Source organism: Dasypus novemcinctus, chromosome 31, assembly GCF_030445035.2.
Source record: "Dasypus novemcinctus isolate mDasNov1 chromosome 31, mDasNov1.1.hap2, whole genome shotgun sequence".
NCBI lineage: Eukaryota > Metazoa > Chordata > Mammalia > Cingulata > Dasypodidae > Dasypus > Dasypus novemcinctus.
The window spans coordinates 41,212,438-41,232,627 of record NC_080703.1 but is presented as its reverse complement, the minus strand read 5'-3'; the positions used below and the strand labels follow the sequence as shown (position 1 = coordinate 41,232,627).

The 20,190-nt window shown below is 51.4% G+C and overlaps 1 protein-coding gene across 1 annotated transcript in view; it reads left to right on the top strand.

Moving 5' to 3' along the window:
* The window catches only part of PLCL2 (phospholipase C like 2), a 197,623-nt gene that overhangs the window by 166,670 nt on the left and 10,763 nt on the right, over window positions 1–20,190 (top strand). The window contains exon 5 of the mRNA XM_058290771.1: window positions 13,936–14,045. Within this exon, the coding sequence (XP_058146754.1) occupies window positions 13,936–14,045 (110 nt within the window). The remainder of the gene's footprint in view (window positions 1–13,935; window positions 14,046–20,190) is intronic.

The following is a 20,190-nucleotide window of genomic DNA, read 5'->3' as shown; positions in this document are numbered from 1 at the left end:
ATCAGGCTGCACTAAAACAATTGTACACAGCAAAAACTGTCCGAAGTCAAAACACAAGCTAGGGATGACAAAAAGTATTTGGAATGCGTATCGTAAGTGAAGGGCTGATACTTCTAATGTCTAAGGAGCTTCTGCAGGTCAGTGAGAGAACGGTCAACAACCCAACGTTCATATTCTCTGCAAAGAACACGAGTAGGCATTGCGCAGAGGAATCCAGGGCTGAAAACAAAAAGGAGAGCTGTCCGGCCTCTTTCTGAAAGGTGCCATGTGACAAGGGCGCGGGGAGTGGCGTGTTCGCTTCACTGTTATTTTTGAGCATTTTCCATACACCGCTTCAGATGCAAGGAATACAGTAATGAACAAAAACGTCTAAATCCGTTTAGGGAGCTCAAATCTAGTTCTGGGGGACAGAAAATAAGCACAAAAGCCACCAAGTAAACCACCTGCAATGGGGAGTGTTTTGGCAACAGTGAAGTGTTAGATGGGGAGTGTTTTGGCAACAGTTGAAGCAGAGAAAGAAGGCGACACAGAGCGAGCCGTGGTGTGTCGGGGACACGGTTCAGGCACGACAGAAACTTCCGGCAAGTGACCCCTTTACTGTGCAGAATCGGGGCCACCCTCATCGCCTGCACAGCAGAGCCCGGGAGAACGGGGCGCGAAGCCGTGGCAGCGGGTCTCGGGGTGAAGATGCCCCTGGAGGGTGCCCCGCAGCCCTGTTCCGTGTGGGCGCTGAGGCCGGCGTGCTCTGCTGTGGTTTTGGGGGGCTGTGAGAATGCCCTTCTCGTGGGCTCCTGGGGCGGCTGCTTCTCGTGGCCGGGGGCTGGGGGGACCTTTTCATTAGAACAACGTCACCCCCATGTGTGGATGGGGGAGGGGGTGGGGGTGGGGTGAGAGTGGGGGTGGGGGTGTGAATGCAGCTGGGGCTGTGGAGGCTGAGGGGTGCAGGTGTGAATGGGGATCCCCCCATGTTGTGGGGTGGGGGTGTGGATGGGGATGGGGGTCTCCCTATGTCTTGGGGTGCAGGTATGGATTGGGTTTCCCCCACATTGTGGGGTGCAGATGGAGATGGGGTCTCCCCCATCTTGTGGGGTGCAGATGTGGATGGGGTCTCCCCATGTTGTAAGGGTGTGAGTGTGGAGGGGGGACCCCCATGTTGTGGGGGTGCAGGTGTGGATGGGGTCTCCCCCACATTGTGGGGTGCAGGTGTGGATGGGGGTCCTCCCATGTTGTGGGGTACAGGTGTGGATGGGGTCTCCCCCACATTGTGGGGTGCAGGTGTGGATGGGGGTCCTCCCATGTTGTGGGGTGCAGGTGTGGATGGGGTCTCCCCCACATTGTGGGGTGCAGGTGTGGATGGGGTCCCCCCATGTTGTAGGAGTGTGGGTGGAGATGGGGTCTCCCCACATTGTGGAGTGCAGGTGGGGATGGGGGTCCCCCATGTGTGGGGCGGTGCACCGTGGGGGACAGCAAAGCCCGAGGGCCGGCGACTCAGCACACCATGACCTCGCGGGGCAGGCGGGCAGTGAGGCCTGGTGATGGCCGCGCAGGTGTGCGACCTGCTCACAGATGGGGCGCCAGGTAGAGGGGGCGCCAGGTAGAGGGGGCGGCCCTTTTAAGCAGCGTCGGGGGGGCCTTGGGGAGATGTCGCCGTTGGGGCCCACGGGGCGGGCGGTGGGGGACGGCCTAGTTCTGGGGGGCCGGCGCTGCAGAGGCTTCTGGGGGACGAGTGGCCGATGTGGCAAGCACCCAGGCAGGGCAGGGGCCAGCGGGGGCTGAGCAGAGGTGCGCCCGGCCCGTGCGGCGCTGGACGACACCGAGGCCGCCGGCGTGCCCGCGCGGGGCAGGGACGAGGAACGGTCAGGTTCTGGGGATCTGAGGGCCCCCCTGGCGGCCGTTATGGATGGCTGGAAGTGGGCGGGAGAGGAGAGCGTCCGTGGGCCCGAGGCCGGGGCCGCACCCTGGGGACGGAGGCGCTGGCTGCGGAGACAGGCAGCACCAAGGGAGGCTGGGAAGGGCAGGCCGGGAGGTGCTTTGGGGCTGGTTACGCTGGAGGAGCCCAGGTGATTCCCAGGTGGAAAGCTCAGGCAGAGGCCACCTGGAGGCTTGTGCATGGACGCCCTAAGCCTGAAGGTGAGGCCATCCAGGTGACTGCAAAGGGAAGGGTCTCGAAGTTGGGAAAAGGAGAAGAGCAGTCCCTGGAGGCTAAGACGCAGCGTTCAGAGAGGAGCGCTCCGTGATGTTCTGGAAGCCCCGTGCGGGAGGTGCGTCAAGGAGACCCCGTGCTCCTGCATCCCAGCCAGACGTCTGTGTAAGACCAGGGGTTTGCTCACTCGCAGGTCGTGGCGGATGGGAGAAGCGACGGCGGAAACGGGCCCTCTCGTCGGGGGACGTAAACTGGCCCACTCCCAGCAGCAGCTGTCAGTGTGACGGGTGACGTGCGCTCTAAACCGACAGTGCTGTGTCCATTCTAGATGTGGTCACACACCTGGAGAGGGACACACGTACAGTGTTGTCTCTGTCACATTGGGAACATCTAAACACTTGGCAGGAGGCCCTGGCTGAACACTTTAAGATCCATCCGTAAATTATTCCACCATAAAAAAAGAATAAAGAATACGTATGCGTATTTTCACCTCCACGCACACACGCTAAACATATGCATCTATAAGGAAGATCTTACACACAAATGCAGGGACAAAAAATATACCTACTTTAGCAATGCAAGGCCAACAGTGGGTATTACCTGCTAATATTTAGTTTACAAGGGGGCTGGGAGAGCAGAACCCTGCTTGCCTGGGACTGCCCGGGAAGGGTCTCTGACAGTTCTAACCGGTTGTCTGATGGAAAGGGGACAGGAAGGCTGGGAGCTGCGCAAGCAAGAGGGTCACACATATGGGCTTACACTGTTGAAATTGTTGAACCATGTGAGTGTATCTATTTAAAAAACTACAGTTATAAAAGATAGAAAAAGAAACGAGAAGAGGAGAAGGTGAGCTCGCCAAACCGGTCAAGGAGAGAATCAGTCTAAGAGTGATGATCCAGACCAAAAATGTTGTTAAGAATAAAAATGTCATCTTTGAGTATGACTGGGGCAAAACAGGCCTGTTTATTCCTCAGTGAAATGGACCCATTATTCCCCACATAATCCCACCGTAAGAGAGTGGCTGTGTTTAGAATGGTGGCCCGGGAATTAGAGCCCACAGAGGACTACAAGTTATCCAACCTCATCTTACCCAGATTAACCCGGATGGAAAACGCTGGCAACAGAGCCAGCCCTCCTCCTAGTTCATTCACAAATTGTCCTGCTGGGGATTTGGCACCGCGGGAATCTTGCTCATCCTTCCGGTGTCACGGATATATTTGAGAGACGGGGTTTATCTATTCCGTCTCAGGCAGAATGGGGTTTAACAGCCTCGAATCCATCCTAAAATAAGTTGGCTTTTGCTAATGCCAAGATTGCTCAGGAAGGAGGCCAAGGAAGAGCGATTACCAGCTGGAGCTACAGGAAAAGTCAGGAGGCGCCCCACGTCTCCGTGGGGACGGTGATGTGATGTAATACCCACGTGTGGGCAGCACACCCAGACTTAAGAGCCCTGGAGGGGTGGGGCAGCGCTGGGGTTTGCAGGAGGTCCTATCTGTAGAGCAGTGGAAAAAATGACCAGACACCCACATTTTTTGTCGCCGTAGTATGGTGCTGTGCTGCAAGATGCTTAGACCGTGTTGTGTTGAGGTGCTTTTAATTCAGTTGCTAAACTGACCTTTGAATAAGGTCCAAAAAACCTGCATTGCATGCGATTCCATCTTCTAGGTAGCCTTCCACTAAACCAAGCTTGGGGGATTTGAAACATGTATCTGTAAATGTGCAAGTATTCCTCTGTCACTATTTGAAAGCTTTTACCCTTTGCTTTTGGTTTGTATTTGCAGCATACGCACACACGATATTTTTGCGCTGGTTATTTTGTGATAGGAGAGCTTTTTAGGACAGCAAAGTATATTTTCAGTTGAGAAACTAGTGCTTAAATACATCAGAGTTTAAGATCAGTATGTCTGTTTTATTGAGTATTCTTTAAAAATGATTTTTCCTTTGTGATTTTCCTGATGCTCTCTGGAAAATCCCAAAGACAGTAGGAGTTCAAAAATGTATCCATTAGGGTTCAATTGTGGGAAGGTAATATGTCAAAAGTTTCAGGTTTTGACATTTGTTAATTAGGATTATGGATCACTGTGAAATAATATTTTGTCCTGAAGCTAACCAAAGTAACAATAAAATATTAAAAAGTAAAAAAAAAATTTTTTTTTTGCTTCTAAATATTCTTAGCCGTGTGCTATATACTATATTTTAGATTCATATCATTTATATTGGGAGAGAAAACCCCAACCAGAATGTTTGAAAGGTCACCTGTTTTATCTTTGGCAAGAATAAATGGCATTTATTTCATTTGGAAGAGAAAATAATGCACATTTCTGATTTGGTCCCTCTTCCTTTAAAACATAAGCCTCTCTTTTAATACATTTTTATTATATCTATCTAGCTATCAAATTTCTTGTATTTTTACGGCTGTTTTGTTTTCATCAAAGTTTGTTATCTGTGATTGGGAAACAGAAACTTGGTACAAGTGAAGATTTTTCTTCACTGCATTCCATTACAGTTTTATGCAGTTGTTCTAATATTCTTAATTTAATTAGGTCACCTTGAAAAATTTGCACCCATTTATTAATTTTCATGAAACATGATAGTGAATCTATCAGCATTAATTTCATCTTATGTTATGAAGATTTAAGCCCCTCAAAAGTTTTTAAATACTTAATTATTATTTTGATGTAATAATTTGAAAATTATGTGAAACCAAAACCTACATCTGTGAAAAATATTAACTGTTCAGATCTTCAAGAGAGGCTATGGAAAGAAGGGCTATCTTTCCAAAATACAGTTCTTTACATAAAAATCCAGTAATACACTTGTGTAGCCATCCCTGCTTTAAAAAGTCAGCTTTGCAGCTCTGAATCAAAATGCTAAGTGGTTTGTGCAGTGGACGGGCGGACGCCCACCTGGTTTTGTTTTCCTTTCTTGTCCTTCGTTCCTTGAGGCCAGGACTGAGTGGAACTCCCAGGGACATCTAATTACCGGCAGTCCGTTTGTCTGTCCTCTGCTCTTCGACGAGCCTCTGTTTATTTCCCTGGTCGTCACGTTCATGACCACAAAAGAATCTGGACAGGTTCTCTCCCTGGCTAACCCTTGCTTCTCCCTCGGCAGGCACTTGGGGCCCTGGAAGCAGGGGAACCTACCTGTAGGTTCTGAGCAGGGAGCAGTGAAGGCCCAGGAGACGAGCGGCCCCAGCAGGTCCCAGCCCGGCCCAGGAATCTGCCCACTGCTTTCCGAGCTCTAATCCAGACTCCTGGACTCCAGATCCAGGGGGTTTGTGTCATAACCTCATGGCCTTCGGGCCTTGGGCCTTTCAACGCACTGTGTATCTCTCCTGTGAAGCAGTAGAGCACCTGGTGGTTGGGTAACTCGTCACACTGCAGAAACCATTTGCCTAGTTTGTGTTGGTTTTAAACGGAACTTACATAAAATTTATGAGTTTATTTTCTTTGGCCAGAAGTAACCGTTAACGTCCTGACTTACTTGGGTGGCAACGTGGTTTTAGACTCGAGAGATCCTGGTTCTTTGACAACTCTTTAACCATTCGCCCAAAGTGTTAACTGGGCAAGGCTGTGCATTATTTGAGTCTCTTGTAATGCCGTTTGGTTAAATTCAAACTAGTATATGGGGCAACGACTAGTAGAAAAAACAAAATTATTTTGCTAAACACATGACTTCAAGATAATGTGAACAACTATGCATGGATTTAAGATATAGAAAGTCATGATGAAAATGGGTTGACATGGCTATTTGGAAGATGCTGGAAACATACAGAGAAAAAGAAGTTGTTCCTGAAAGAAGACAAACCCCATGTCTTGCCTGTCGTTATTCTTGACTGGGTTTCTCTGCTGAGCCTGAGGATCGCCGTCACAGTGGGAATTGCTGCTGCGTCACTAAGCAGCGACAGGGCCCAGCATCGGTCCAGAAGCTCCTTCCTTTTGCGTCTCCCCAGTGCCTGCTGGTAGCTCTGTGCGTCCACCAGGCAGTGCTCGGGCTATGGAGGTGAAGAGCCGTGTCTCTTTTGGGTGTCAAATCCATAATTTAGAAACATCTGCATACTGATTTTTACCAAGAGTCATGACAAAACGATTTTTCTCAGGGTCAATAAAATTCTAATTATTTTCAGGAAAAGGTCGGTTTTGATTACCTGCAGTTCACTCCTTGTGTTTTGGAGCTGGAAAGCCCTCTGCTTCAGCCCCTCTGGCTGGTGAAGAATCTGTGCCCGCGCAAGTCCATCTTTGTCTGCGTCTTTCCGCAAGGCTGGCCGGTCCCCGGAAGGGGCAGCCGCGGCGGGTCCGCGGGGACCGTGGCATCAGCCGTGCTCTGTCCTTTTTACACACTCAGGAGGAGCGGGTAGTTTTCTTGCATCTTCTCATCCTTTTTAGAATCGGGAAGGACCCACCTACCAAGCGTCGTCAGGAAGCCTGCTCCTGAGAGCTGCTGCCAAAAGGCATAGGCCCGCCCCGCCCCGTTCCTGTTTGGGCATGTCACTCGTAACTGTTGGCAAATAGAAGCCGCGCTGATCATTGGAAAACGGTGCAGATGCCAACAAGTGGCATAATTCCTCTAGGAACTACGTAGGAGGCACTGCGTGTCTGGGGCTAATGCCTGCAGTTAATGAGGAGGAGGAGAAGTTGACCAGAGCAGCGGCCACCGGAAGCGGCGTGGTGCGTCTCAGAACAAAGCGCAGTTGCTGCTCCCACCCCTCGTCCCACAGGGTGGCTGGTCTGCTGCCAAAGGAGTGAGCAGACGGCCTCTCTGCAGCTCCCCTTCCCCTAATCTGAGTTCTGTCATCTTATTCCTTCACCCAGAACACCACGGAAATGAAAAGGAACCCCACCTTCCTTATTCCGTGACTTCCCAAGGTAACTGTTTACGATTTTATAATCGGCACATATAAGGGCAGTAAGTTCTCCCTTAGCAGGTCTTTATCATCTGCTCTTTTTCTGTGTAGTCAGCTGTTGAGCACACACAGCTGAGTCCTCCAGTTATCAGAATGTGACCTTGTCTGATTTATTATTTTTAGTTTATTTTGCAAACTCAAATGATCTGATCTTAAAGTTATCTGCCATTTATTCTCTAAAGGTTTTCATTGGAATCTATAGTCCTGATATGCCCACTAGATCTCCCATCCATCATATCTGTTTTTCTTAGTACAAAAATCCTAATTTGGAACTGCACCTACAAATTTTATTTTGGCATTGATTTAAGAAATAAACCATAGCAGTTCTGTATTCTTAGGTCACTTTTTTAATGCTCTTGCAATGTTTGCTGTGCTAACGCCTCTGAAAACAGCCATTGTAAAAAAGTTGTGAAAATTTCTTTCTGGGAGGATTGTGCATATGTAAGCACTAGCTCTTACCCCCGTTCGCTGCCGTGCTCCTACAAATCTGTAACTTCTTCCTCTTCAGCCTATATAACGGGTTTTCACGGGACCTTGGCACTCAACGTGGCATATGGTCAAATGACCTGCACACAGTACGATCAGTAAATGCTGTTTGCTGCCCGATTCGTGTTATTCCTTCAAGCATCAAGAATTGTTTCATTATCCAAAAGGAATGAGATCTTTTGATGGTGCTGTTGTAGCTCTTGACCAGTCATTTTAGAATTTGGGATGGTTCTGAAAAATCCACATTCAGGAAATCTTGGATCATAGTTCAGCTTCACCTCCTGAAGTAAACGCTCTGGATTTACGGTCATGTTTGAGCCCTATGAAAGAAAAGTGAGACAAGGAAACAAAAAAATCCCATTTAACCCCGGGCCTCCTGACCCGTGTGGAGCTGGCCCATGCGCAGTGCTGATGCGCGCAAGGAGTGCCGTGCCACGCATGGGTGTCCCCCGCGTAGGGGAGCCCCATGCACAGGGAGTGCGCCCCGTAAGGAGAGCCGCCCAGCGTGAAAGAAAGTGCAGCCTGCCCAGGAATGGCGCCGCACACACGGAGAGCTGACACAGCAAGATGACGCAACAAAAAGAGACACAGATTCTGGGTGCCGCTGACAAGAATACAAGTGGACACAGAAGAGCACAGCGAATGGACAGAGAGCAGACAACTGGGGAGAGGGGAGAGAAATAAAAAATAAATCTTTAAAAAGAAGGAAAGTAGGGAAGGAGCTCTGTGACATCTAACCCAGGCAGGTGCTCTGTTCTCGCGGTGGATGTGAAGACCCCAGGAGCCCACCTGGGATGCACCAGAAGTAATTCGGTGTCACGCGAATAACGCAGTTTGCGCCTTGGATGCGTCACTGGATTCTTTGTGCATGGACTGTCCCGGTTCGAGGCACAGCCTCCTCCTCTCTCCTCTGCCTTCCCTTAGCACGGGCACAGCGCCTGCGCAGCAGCCCTTCCGAGGGTCTCCCTCACCGAGGACTGAGGTCACCCACGCGAGCACGCCGTGCGCGCAGGTGAGGCTGGGGCGCCTTCGTTGAGAGATGGCGATGGTGCCGGGAAAGCCTGAGAACTGGACCAGACACCCGATGCGCAGCTCCTCGCCGCTTCCTTTCCCCGGAGCCTGAACTGCCGTAGACAAACGCCTGGCCAGGGCCCTTTCCTCCCCTCGCCTGTCCTCCCGCAGCCCTGCCCTGGACCTGGCCCGTCCCCGGGGAGCCGGGAAAGGCATGCCATGCGGCTCTGAGCGAGGATCCCCGCATTTCCTGAGCACACTTCAATCCAGCGGGCTGGCAGAATGCTTGCAAAGATCGGTCTACACGCGCACGACGCGTTCGGAATCAAGTGGGCTATGCAGCAAATCGGAGAATGGAATTACTAACAGTGGGACTGCTAGCTAGTCTCGGTCACTTAAAATTCCAGAATTATACATTTCATGGAATGTTTCCAGTGTTCAGCTTGTCACCTTTGTCATACCCCTTTTTTAAAAGCTTTCATTAATAGTAGCTTTTACCACTTCCCAATGAACTTTCGCTGGACAACAGGTATTTTTAAAAGGAGTGAAGTAAGGAGGGGTATCTAGCCTTTTTATTAGGCAGGTAAAATGGGAGTGTAGTAAGAGGCATGCGTACAGCTACGTTTTTTCCTTTAAATGCTCCCCCATCTGTTCCTTCCGAATACCTTTTTTATCAGCCTTGCGTCCCTCGTCCTTCCCGAGGCAGCTTGTCCTTTTACTCCCGCTGGCCCCGGGTGTGTACCTGTCTCTGAACTTCCTGAAAGACGCTCTCTTAAACTCGGGGGGCTCGTTAAGCTCAGCCTGCCCTTCTCTTCCCTACTTACGTAACCACAGGTCCTGGCCCAGAGAGGCAGGGACCACTGCTACCCTCCGAGTGATCAAATACGTGGTCCCAGGCAAGAGAAGCTGGCTGCCCCTGGAACGACTTCCAAGCAGATGCCCGGGCGGCCGGAAGCCCGCAGCTGGCGTCACGCCCTGGCACCTGCTCCTTACAGCTTCGTTCCCGTGACCTCGCAGTCCTGGTTGTGTACCCACTTGCTACAAAGGCTACTTGCCACCCCTTCAGTGGCTCTTCTCTTTCCCGTGGCCAGGGAGGACTTCTGCACAAAGCCTCACCAATGCTCCTGGGATGGCCACACCTCCCTCTAGCACACGAAAAATGTCGATACTGCCAGCCTGAACGATTTACGTCCTGAAATCCAGATCCCTGCTGCAGCCTAGAATCAAAACTGAGCAGAAAGGGCGGCCGAGCGCGGCCGCTGGGGCCTCCGCTGGCCACGGTGGGGGAAAGTGGCATGGGTCCCTGGTTGCTCCCTCAAAGGCGTGCCATGGGGGTGGAGCGGAGTGGAGGGTGGGCAGCCTCGTGCGCTCACAAAAGCCGGGGCTGTACAGCAGGAGCACTGCCCGTTCGTGGTCACCACTGGGGTTTGTTTTTGTCCTTTTTTCCCCACTCGGTTAAGCCACGTGAAAGGAAGAACTAGACGGGGTGCAGCCCACTGAGCCAGGTGGCCAGCCCTGGGGGGAGGGTTTCGTTGATCAAACCAGGTGTTCTCAGGTGCCCCCACTGGTGAGAGGGTGGCTGGAAGAGAGGAGGGTGGCCAGGAGGCAGCTTCCCAGACAATGTCGCCAGGTGTACTGAGTACTGCCCTTCCTTGAATCCAGTAACGTCCTCGCACCCCGTTAGCCTGACAGAGACTGGGAGCAGGAGTGCAGTTCTTATCGGAGGGGTGGGATAGACCAAACAAGAAGGAGAAAGGCTAATTTGGCAGCGTTTGCTTATTGTTTAAAGACACTCGGGGAGAAAGTTGCTGTCAGTCGTTCCATATAGCGTTATTCTGAAAAGGGAATTTGAAGCTGAAATGTGCACCTGCACAGAGCAAGAGCGTGCAGGAGAGCACAGGGGTTGCCTTGGAAACGTTAGGACTGTTTGGGGTTATTTGTAACAGCGAAAGGTTTGCAGCAGCCCAGCGGCCATCAGCAGGGGCTGGCTAGTGACCCCCGTTCGTCCACACGGTGACGTCTCGTGGCTGTTAAAGGAAGGAGGAGAGTTTAGGCAGCAGCCCTGAGTGAGGTCCAGTTAAGTTGGGAAAATAGCAGCAAAGTGCAGAAACAGCGTCGGAGTAGGCGCCTTTCAAGTGAGCTCGGGGGGGTTGGGGTAGGTGTCCACACTTGCTTGTGTTTGTAAGGAGAAGCCATAGAAAGATAAATTTGAATTATTGTGACTTTAGTAATGCAAGAAATCGTATCATTGATCTGGAGACAGTGGCCACGGGAGTTGCTGAGGGCAGGGAGAGGGAAGGAGAGGTGTGAGGTGGGGGCATTTTCGGGACTTGGAGTTGTCCTGGGTGATATTGCAGGGACAGATGCTGGACATTATATATCCTGCCGTAACCCACTGAATGGACGGGGGGAGAGTGTAAACTATAATCCATGTGGTGCAGCAGTGCTCCAAAATGTGTTCACCAAACGCAATGAATGGGCCACGATGATGAAGGAGGTTGTTGATGTGGGAGGAGTGGGGTGAGGGGGGCTGGGGGATGTATGGAGACTTCATATTTTTAGTGTAACATTTTATGTGGTCTATGCATCTTTTCTAAGAAATGGAAAAAAAATTTTCATCTTTAATAATAGCACACAGGCTAAAGGTAAATAATAAATTTTAAAATTCTGCCAAAAAATAAAAAGTTAAAATCGAACTGTAAAAATAAAAACAAAAACCAATTTTAAAAAGGTGTCACGTGCGTGCAGGCAGCAAGGCTGACCGAGTGCACCTTGAGATGGAGCCTGACTTCGCAGTCCTGTCAGATTTTGACCTTTGCTACAGAATGCACGTCCTCCCCTGAAAAAAGAAACAACTGGAACAAACGAGCCTGACTGCACTTGATTGGTAGCATGAGGAAAACTATCCCAGCTGGCCTTGGAACACCATTTTACTGTACCTTCTCAATGAAATATATTCCAAAGACAAAAAAAAGAGAAAGAGTTTAGATTACCATTCCTAGTTATGTTAATGCAGTTAGGAGTGAAGATTTTCCACCTGAGAGAAGAGAAATCGTTTAAAATCTAAAAGTTAAGTAAATCCCTGTGCACTCGGATTTGAATTAGAAGCGTTAGTGAGCTCTCATTTTCCCTTTCAGGACCAAAAACCACGTGTCGTCGTCTGCGGTGGGAAGGCCTGGCGCAGGGGAGCCCCGTAAAGGGGCGCGCGGCTCGGGGAGGGCTCCACGTGTCCTTCCTGCAGAAGGACGGAGCTCCCTGGAGGAGAGGCTGCTGCCCGGCCTGGGGCAGGAAGTGTACTTACCTGGTGCCAGGAAGCAGGGGGGCTACCGAGGCCGACGGGGGGGGTGGTGCTTGGTGGTGGCATTGAGGTACCGGGGCTGGGGCGTGGCCCTGGGAGCTGGGACGCCGGCGTCAGCCACGGCGCCACGTCCTCTCCCCAACTAGTCTATTTTTTTCTTTTTAAGGTTTATTTTTTATTTGTCTCCCCTTCCCTGCCCCCCCAGTTGTCTGTTCTCTGTGTCTATTTGCTGTGTCTTCTGTGTCCTCTTCTGTTGTTGTCAGTGGCATGGGAATCTGTGTTTCTTTTTCTTGCGTCATCTCGTTGTGTCAGCTCTCCGTGTGTGCGGCACCATTCCTGGGCAGGCTGCACTTTCTTTCGCGCTGGGCGGCTCTCCTTACGGGGCGCACTCCTTGTGCATGGGGCTCCCCTACGCGGGGACACCCCTGCGTGGCAGGGCACTCCTTGCGCGCATCAGCACTGCACATGGGCCAGCTCCACACGGGTCAGGAGGCCCGGGGTTTGAACCCTGGACCTCCCATATGATAGGCAGACGCTCTATCCTTTGGGCCATGTCCGCTTTCCCTGATTGGTCTTTTTAAAAGGACGCAGGGGCCAGTTTGAAGGGGTCCCTAGACCAGAGGTGGGCCACTGGCTGCGATGGTGCACTTTTAAAACCCGTGACTCCATAACGCTGTAACCGAAGGGTGGTCCTCCCACGGCTGTGTCACTGACACCATCTCCTGCTGGCCCCGCCGCACCCCTCGAGTCTGTTTCCAGCAGAGCCGCCAGAATGAGATCGATGTGAGTGACACACACACACACAGACACAGGGTCGCAGGCCCCGTCGGCCTCCCCCGACCCCCCGTGGCTTTCCCTGAGTCAGTCCCCAGCCGCCCCAAAGGCCCCGGGCGCTGCCTCCAGGCCGCCACCCCTGCTGCTGGCTGTCCTCTAAGGGTCCCCGCGGGCCCCTCTCCAGGACGCCCACCCGCGTCCAGCAGCCCCGCTCCCTCAGAGCCCACGAGTCCCCGGGGAGGGGGGGAGACACGGACCCACAGCTCCGTTACGGTCTCCACCGTGAGTCACAGATCACGACAGCCTCCACGAGCCTCCGGAAGCCTCCAGAAGGCTGCTCAGGGCGGCCCAGCACAGCTCCGGTGCCCGCTGTGCCCTTAGAGGACGCAGGGCCAAACTCCTGCTCCTTTCAAGGGGCGCTTTCCTTTTAAAGATTTATTTTTTATTTATTTCTCTCCCCTTCCCCCCACTCCCCCAGTTGTCTGCTCTCTGTGTCCATGTGCTGTGTGTTCTTCTTTGTCCGCTTGCATTCTTGTCCACGGCACCTGGAATCTGTGTCTCCTTTTGTTGCGTCATCTTGCTGTGTCAGCTCTCTGTGAGTGCGGCGCCATTCCTGGGCAGGCTGCACTTTTTTTTTCACATGGGCGGCTCTCCTTATGGGGCACACTCCTTGCGCGTGGGGCTCCCCTACGCGGGGGACACCCCTGCGTGGCAGGGCACTCCTTGCGCGCATCAGCACTGAGCATGGGCCAGCTGCACACGGGTCAAGGAGGCCCGGGGTTTGAACCGCGGACCTCCCGTGTGGTAGACGGACGCCCTAACCACTGGGCCAAGTCCGCTTCCCGGCGCTTTGCCTTTTGATCTAAAGCTTTAGACCCGTGTGGGAATGCCACCCGTGTCTCCCCCCTCCCCGGAGCCGAGCCCCTTCCTCAGGGACAGCCAGCACCTGCCTGCCGGCCTCGTCTCCCCGGTGTCGACACCTTGCCTCCGCAGAGCAGAATCTGCCTCCGGCGCCCCTGTGTCCCGCCGCCCCGCTGTACCCCTCGCTGGGTCCCAGAGCCCCCCCCCCCAAAATAAAACCGTCGCCCTCGCCCCGTCCACCCTCCGACGCGTGAAGAGCGGTCGCTGGCCCCAGAGGCCTCGCCCCGCGGATCCGGCGCGCCTCGGCGTCCACCGCCACGCGCGTTCTTGAATCGGCACATCTGTGAAATGCCACTGGAGGCTGGAAGGGTTTTCCCTGCACCTGGAGAAACTGCCCCGGCCGGTTCGCTGGCACAGGGACCCGCCGGCGGGTAACGGCCCTTCTCCTTTCTCTTGCAGCCATGGAGTTCCACGAGCACCTGCACAGCATCGGCACCAAGGAGGGCCTGAAGGAGAGGAAGCTGCAGAAGGCGGTGGAGAGCTTTACCTGGAACATCACCATCTTGAAGGTACCCGGCAGGGGCCCCCCCGCCGGGGGCGGGGGGCGCGGCTCTTTCCACGCGGGGGTCTGCCTCGCAGGGTCCCGTGTCCTCGCGCTTGATTTGCTCCTTCGGCCACAGCGTCGCCAAGGAAGCCCGATGCCCGCGCTCTCCGGGGAGCGCAGGGGGGACAGCGGTGGGCGGGGGTCACGGCGGAACCCCCGTCACGGATGCCGCAGGGGACAAACGCGTCTTGCCATTTCCTTCGTGCAGCATTTTAAAGTTCACGAATGTGGGTTCCGGTTTGTGAAATAGAAAGTCGTGATTACCGAGGAAGGGCTGGGAATTAAAGACTCAAGTTACTCAAATTTGATTTAACACTGTAAAGTATTTTCTCAGCCTTACTATGATCCCCCCCACCCCCAGATGGGAAAGAATGGAAGGAAATAGGTAAAAGAACTGCTGTTTGGGAGAAATTATCCCTCAAGGGAGAAAAGCCAGCTCTATCTATGTTATATTTCTATACCTATCTGTTTCTTTATCTATCTCTCCCATCCATCTCTCCATCTACCTATCATCTATCCATCTATCATCTATATTGGCATGACCATTTTTTTAAAACTTATAAAGTAACTTTTATTTTTATTATAAAAATGCATCTCGTAGAGAATTTCAAAATAGCAATAAGCAGAAGTAAACACTATCCAGAGACACTGTTGGCATCTTGCCCGACATTCTTTGCCTCTTATTTTTGGTCAGTGCTATAGATAATATGGCATGATTTTTAAAATAATGCTATGTACACACCTTGAAACTTTTTCACATTTGGTCTCAATGGTCTCTACATTTCTTCTTCTCCGTGCTTGGGAACTGGAATAATAATCAGAGAAGTTATTTCCCTCTGGATCTTAGACAGCTAAATGTAAAATTACTGTCTGGTTTTCACCTCCAAACTTTCTGCTTGGTTGAAGTGAAGGCTGTGAGGACATTATCACAGAGGCCTCTTTTCATTTCCTCATTCTCCCTCAAGTAAAAGCGCCATCCCTGCAGCTGACACGAGTTTTCTCATTTGATTTAATGAAAAGGATCTTTTCCAGAGCTAGCCGACTTGCATTTTCTCACGTTGAACCCCTATTCATTGTTATAATTAAAATCATTTCCTTGACTTCTTCAAGCACTTCCTTCCTACACATGTACTTTTTTCTTAATCTCTACATCTTCTGCTTAGAATTTAGCTCTGCTGCTTTGCGGTTCAGTAACCAGCAGACGTAAGAATTGACAGTGAAATGGAATTTTGGCTTTACAACTTGCTGAGTCACTTCCGACCAGAGCGGGGGGGTACACTACAAATTTCCTGCAAACTTCGGAGGGAAAAATATCCCCGTAGTCAAGCCCTGTGCGTTTCTTTTGCTGTAGGCAAATGTAGATGTAGGGGCCAAGCCTTGCCCTGCACCTGACGTGGCTGCCCAGGTGTGGCCCGTGGGCCAGCAGCAGCCCTGGGAGCTGGTTAGAGCGTGTGCTAGCTGCATTTTACCAGGTCCCCAGGTGATCTGCATGCACTTGGAAGTTAGAGCAGCACTGGGCGCTGAGCCACAGCACCCGGGCTCCTGGTCATCTGTGAATGAAAAGTTCACCAAAGTGTCCTGGCAGGTCTTAGAAGTAGCCCCATAGTTACACCAAGGAAACCTTTCTTCCAAATTATGTCCGGGCAAAGAGAATCGACACCTCTCTTGTGTGGAAACAGATTTCTAAGAGGGGGTAATGGATCTTGTGAAAATTTCCAGGGTATTTGCTACAGATGGTATCTGAGTCTGTTAGAACCTGAGTGAGGAACGGGGAGGAATTGGAGAGATGTGTGTCCTTCCTTTTCATGGGAGGGGTTTTTTCGTTCCTGTGTTGCACAGGTTTAAACTTCTTTTAGAAGAATCAGTCCCTGAGGGGCCTTGAACTGGAGGCTGAGTTTAGCTCGAGCAGTTTCCTGAAGGAGGGCTGCGGTCTCTGAGACCCCATCGCCGTGTTCACTGTGCAGCGGTCTGGAGAGACGGCAGCCCTCCGGGCGGACAGAGGGACAGCGGCCCTCGTGGGGCCCACAGACGTCTAGGGGTCATCCTGAGAGAGGGGACAGGGGGCCCCGAAACAGTGAGGCAGTGCAGAGGGATTACCTGCGGGTGCCTCCGCATTTTGTCATCGCTAAATTGGCAGCATTACTTCTCTCTTATGGTGTGTAAAAATAGCATCCTACGAGCAGTAGTAGCTCAGATATTATGAGATAAGGTATGTCAGTTGATAGATTCCTATATAAGCGCTATTTTTAATTTTATAAAAAGTACTATATTTCTCTTCACTGACGGAGGAAAAGTAAACCATAAAAGAGCTAAGTAAGTTGCCGAACAGTTTTAACCATAATGTATTTATTTCCTAAAAGACTCCTCTGGGGTTAAGCAGAGATTATGAAAACATTAAGAGGAGCTCAGCTGGGATGATGGACAAGCTTTGCTAGGCTGGTTGGCCCCAGCTTTCTCTTCTCAGAGTCTGTAAAATGTCCCGCCCGAGGATTTCCGCTGCGTAGTTGGGAAGAGGGTGTAATTCATTTGCAGAGGTTTTGGGTTGCTTTGCTAATTCAGAAGCCAGTCCTCCAGACCTCATGCCTATTAGATACACCCCAGCTTTATTGGGGTATAATTCAATAAAACAAAGTGTTCCTATTTTAAACCAGCAATGGGATGAGTTTTGACAAATCTGTAGTTGTGCAACTGCCACCACAATTGATAGTTTCCACCCCCAAAGGTGCCTTGTGCCTCCTTGGAGTGAGTCTCCCCTATCCCTGACAGTCACTGCTCTGATTTCTAGCGCTATAGTTTCACCTGTTTAGAACATCCTATAAATGAAGTTACACAGTATATAGTCTTATGCCCAGCTTCTTCCATTTACCATAATGAAATGAGGTTCCTTCAAGTGAATGTTTCAGTGATTCATTTTTGTTATTTGCTCAATAGTAATCTATTTTATGGATGTATCCGTTTGTTTACACATTCATCATGGATAAACATTTGGGTACTTTCCAATTTTTAACAGTTACGAGTAAAGCTGTAGTGAATGTTCACATTCGGTCTTTCTCTGGGCATATGCTTTTCTTTTTATTGAGTAAAGACCTAGGAGTAAAACTGGGGTCATGTGGCAAGTGTGTGTCTGACTTTATAAGAAACTGTCAGTGCTTTTCAAAAAAAACAGTTTCATTTTGCATTCCCCCAGCCCCCACCTAATTATGAGAGTTGCTCCACCTCCTGGTCACCACCTGATATTGTCAGTTTAGCCCTTTTAGTGAGTGTACGGAAGTAACTCTTTGTAGTTTTAATTTTCACTTTGCTAAAATAGGTGATATTGTGCATCTTTTTTTTTTTTAGCTTTTTTTATTATTATGAAGGGCCTTGGTGTGGTTTTCTTTATGCTGCTTTTTTGAGGTTTGTTGTGATTCTTGGATAGGTTGGCTTATGGTTTTCATCAAACTTGGAAATTTTTCAGCCATTTGGTTCTTTAAATATTTTTTTCTATCTCACCCTTTCTCTTCTCCTAGGACTCCCAATTATAATATTATATATGAGGCTGCTTTGCATTGTCCCTCAGTCATGAATGCTCTACTCATTTGTTTGTAAGTCCTTTTTCCAGTGATTTTAAAAATGATTGATAGTTTCTATTCCTATGTCTTCAAGCAATCTTGCTATGTCTTCTGTATCTCCTAATCTCTCATTAATCCTATCCAGGATATGTTTTATCGCAAATGCTGTATTTCTCAAAGTTCATTTTGAGTAGTATTATCCTCATTTCTCTCTTCTTCGTTCTCAACATGTTCTCTTCCTTCTTGAACATACAGAATATACTTATAATGACCGTTTTTAATGCCCTTGTCTACTAACTTTATAATTTATGGATCTGTTTCTTTTGTTTGAATTTTCTCCTGGTTATGGGTCCTCTTTTCCTGCTTCTTTGTATTTGTTTACTTGATATATTACCTTGGACGCCAGAATTATGAATTTCCTGTTTTGAGTGCTGGATTTTGTGGTACTCTTTTAGATACTGTTGGGCCTTGTTCTGGTGTGCACTTAAGTTACTTGGAGTTAGTTTATCCCTTTAAGACTTGCTTTTTGAGCTTTATTAGGGGAAGTCCAGAACAGTCTTTCCTCGAGGGCTGATTTGGCCCTTCTCTGGGGACAGTTCTGGAGATTGTGCCCTCTCTCCATCGCCCCTCTCTTCCTTGCGCCCTCTCTCCAGCGCCCCTCTCTTCCTTGCACCCTCTCCATCGCCCCTCTCTTCCTTGTGCCCTCTCTCCAGTGCCCCTCTCTTCCTTGCGCCCTCTCTCCATCGCCCCTCTCTTCCTTGCGCCCTCTCTCCATCGCCTCTCTCTTTCTTGTGCCCTCTCTCCATCGCCCCTCTCTACTTGCGCCCTCTCTCCATCGCCCCTCTCTACTTGCGCCCTCTCTCCATTGCCTCTCTCTTTCTTGCGCCCTCTCTCCATCACCCCTCTCTTCCTTGCGCCCTCTCTCCATCGCCCCTCTCTACTTGCGCCCTCTCTCCATCGCCCCTCTCTACTTGCGCCCTCTCTCCATTGCCTCTCTCTTTCTTGCGCCCTCTCTCCATCGCCTCTCTCTTTCTTGCGCCCTCTCTCCATCGCCCCTCTCTTCCTTGCGCCCTCTCTCCAGCGCCCCTCTCTTCCTTGCGCCCTCTCTCCAGCGCCCCTCTCTTCCTTGCGCCCTCTCTCCAGCGCCCCTCTCTTCCTTGCGCCCTCTCTCCAGCGCCCCTCTCTTCCTTGCGCCCTCTCTCCAGCGCCCCTCTCTACTTGCGCCCTCTCTCCAGCGCCCCTCTCTTCCTTGCGCCCTCTCTCCATCGCCCCTCTCTACTTGCGCCCTCTCTCCATCGCCCCTCTCTTCCTTGCGCCCTCTCTCCAGCGCCCCTCTCTTCCTTGCGCCCTCTCTCCATTGCCCCTCTCTTCCTTGCGCCCTCTCTCCAGCGCCCCTCTCTTCCTTGCGCCCTCTCTCCATCGCCCCTCTCTACTTGCGCCCTCTCTCCATCGCCCCTCTCTTCCTTGCGCCCTCTCTCCATCGCCCCTCTCTACTTGCGCCCTCTCTCCATCGCCTTTCTCTTCCTTGCTCCCTCTCTCCATCGCCCCTCTCTACTTGCGCCCTCTCTCCAGCACCCCTCTCTACTTGCGCCCTCTCTCCATTGCCTCTCTCTTTCTTGCGCCCTCTCTCCATCGCCCCTCTCTTCCTTGCGCCCTCTCTCCATCGCCTCTCTCTTTCTTGTGCCCTCTCTCCATCGCCCCTCTCTACTTGCGCCCTCTCTCCATCGCCTCTCTCTTCCTTGCGCCCTCTCTCCATCGCCCCTCTCTACTTGCGCCCTCTCTCCATCGCCCCTCTCTACTTGCGCCCTCTCTCCATTGCCTCTCTCTTCCTTGCGCCCTCTCTCCATCACCTCTCTCTTTCTTGCGCCCTCTCTCCAGCGCCCCTCTCTTCCTTGCACCCTCTCTCCATCGCCCCTCTCTTCCTTGCACCCTCTCTCCATTGCCCCTCTCGTCCACCAGCTCCCCCACTCTGTTCGCTCACAGTTTCTGCTCCTGGATGACGTGATCTCTTCTTCAGAGAGCCTGCCCTCATCTCAGGAGGTCTTCAGCACTGGCTGGGGGCGTGAATCCTGGCCCTGGGGGACCCTGGTGGCTATTTCCCCGCCTTCTTCTTGGAGGGTCTTTCCTTGCCTTGGTGCTTTCTTCACACGTGGTTGTGAAGATTTGAGGGAACCTTCCTACATCTCTCTCTCTCTAGCTCCCTCCTCTCCACTACTCTTCCCTTCAAAATCTGGTTACCTGGGTCTCCCTGAGCTGCAAACGCTGTCCCTCAGTTCCCCGAGACCAGGGGCCCTGCTGGGGGCCGACCTCCTGCAGCCTGGAACCTTCCCCTCGGCAGGAGCTGGGCACCCTTGTTGGCACGCCGTCCTGTGTTGTGTTAGGTTGTTGTCGTATAAGTTTGGTTGTTGAGTGGCTTGTCGGTCCCGGTCTTAACATTTCCAGGTCACAGCTTTCTTCCCATCCTTTGGCTGCCCTCTCTTTTGGCGCTCCTCAAACAGCAGTGAAAGGAGAAGGACCCTCACTCAGTTTGCATCTCTCGCTCCGGTTTTATTGGTGTCA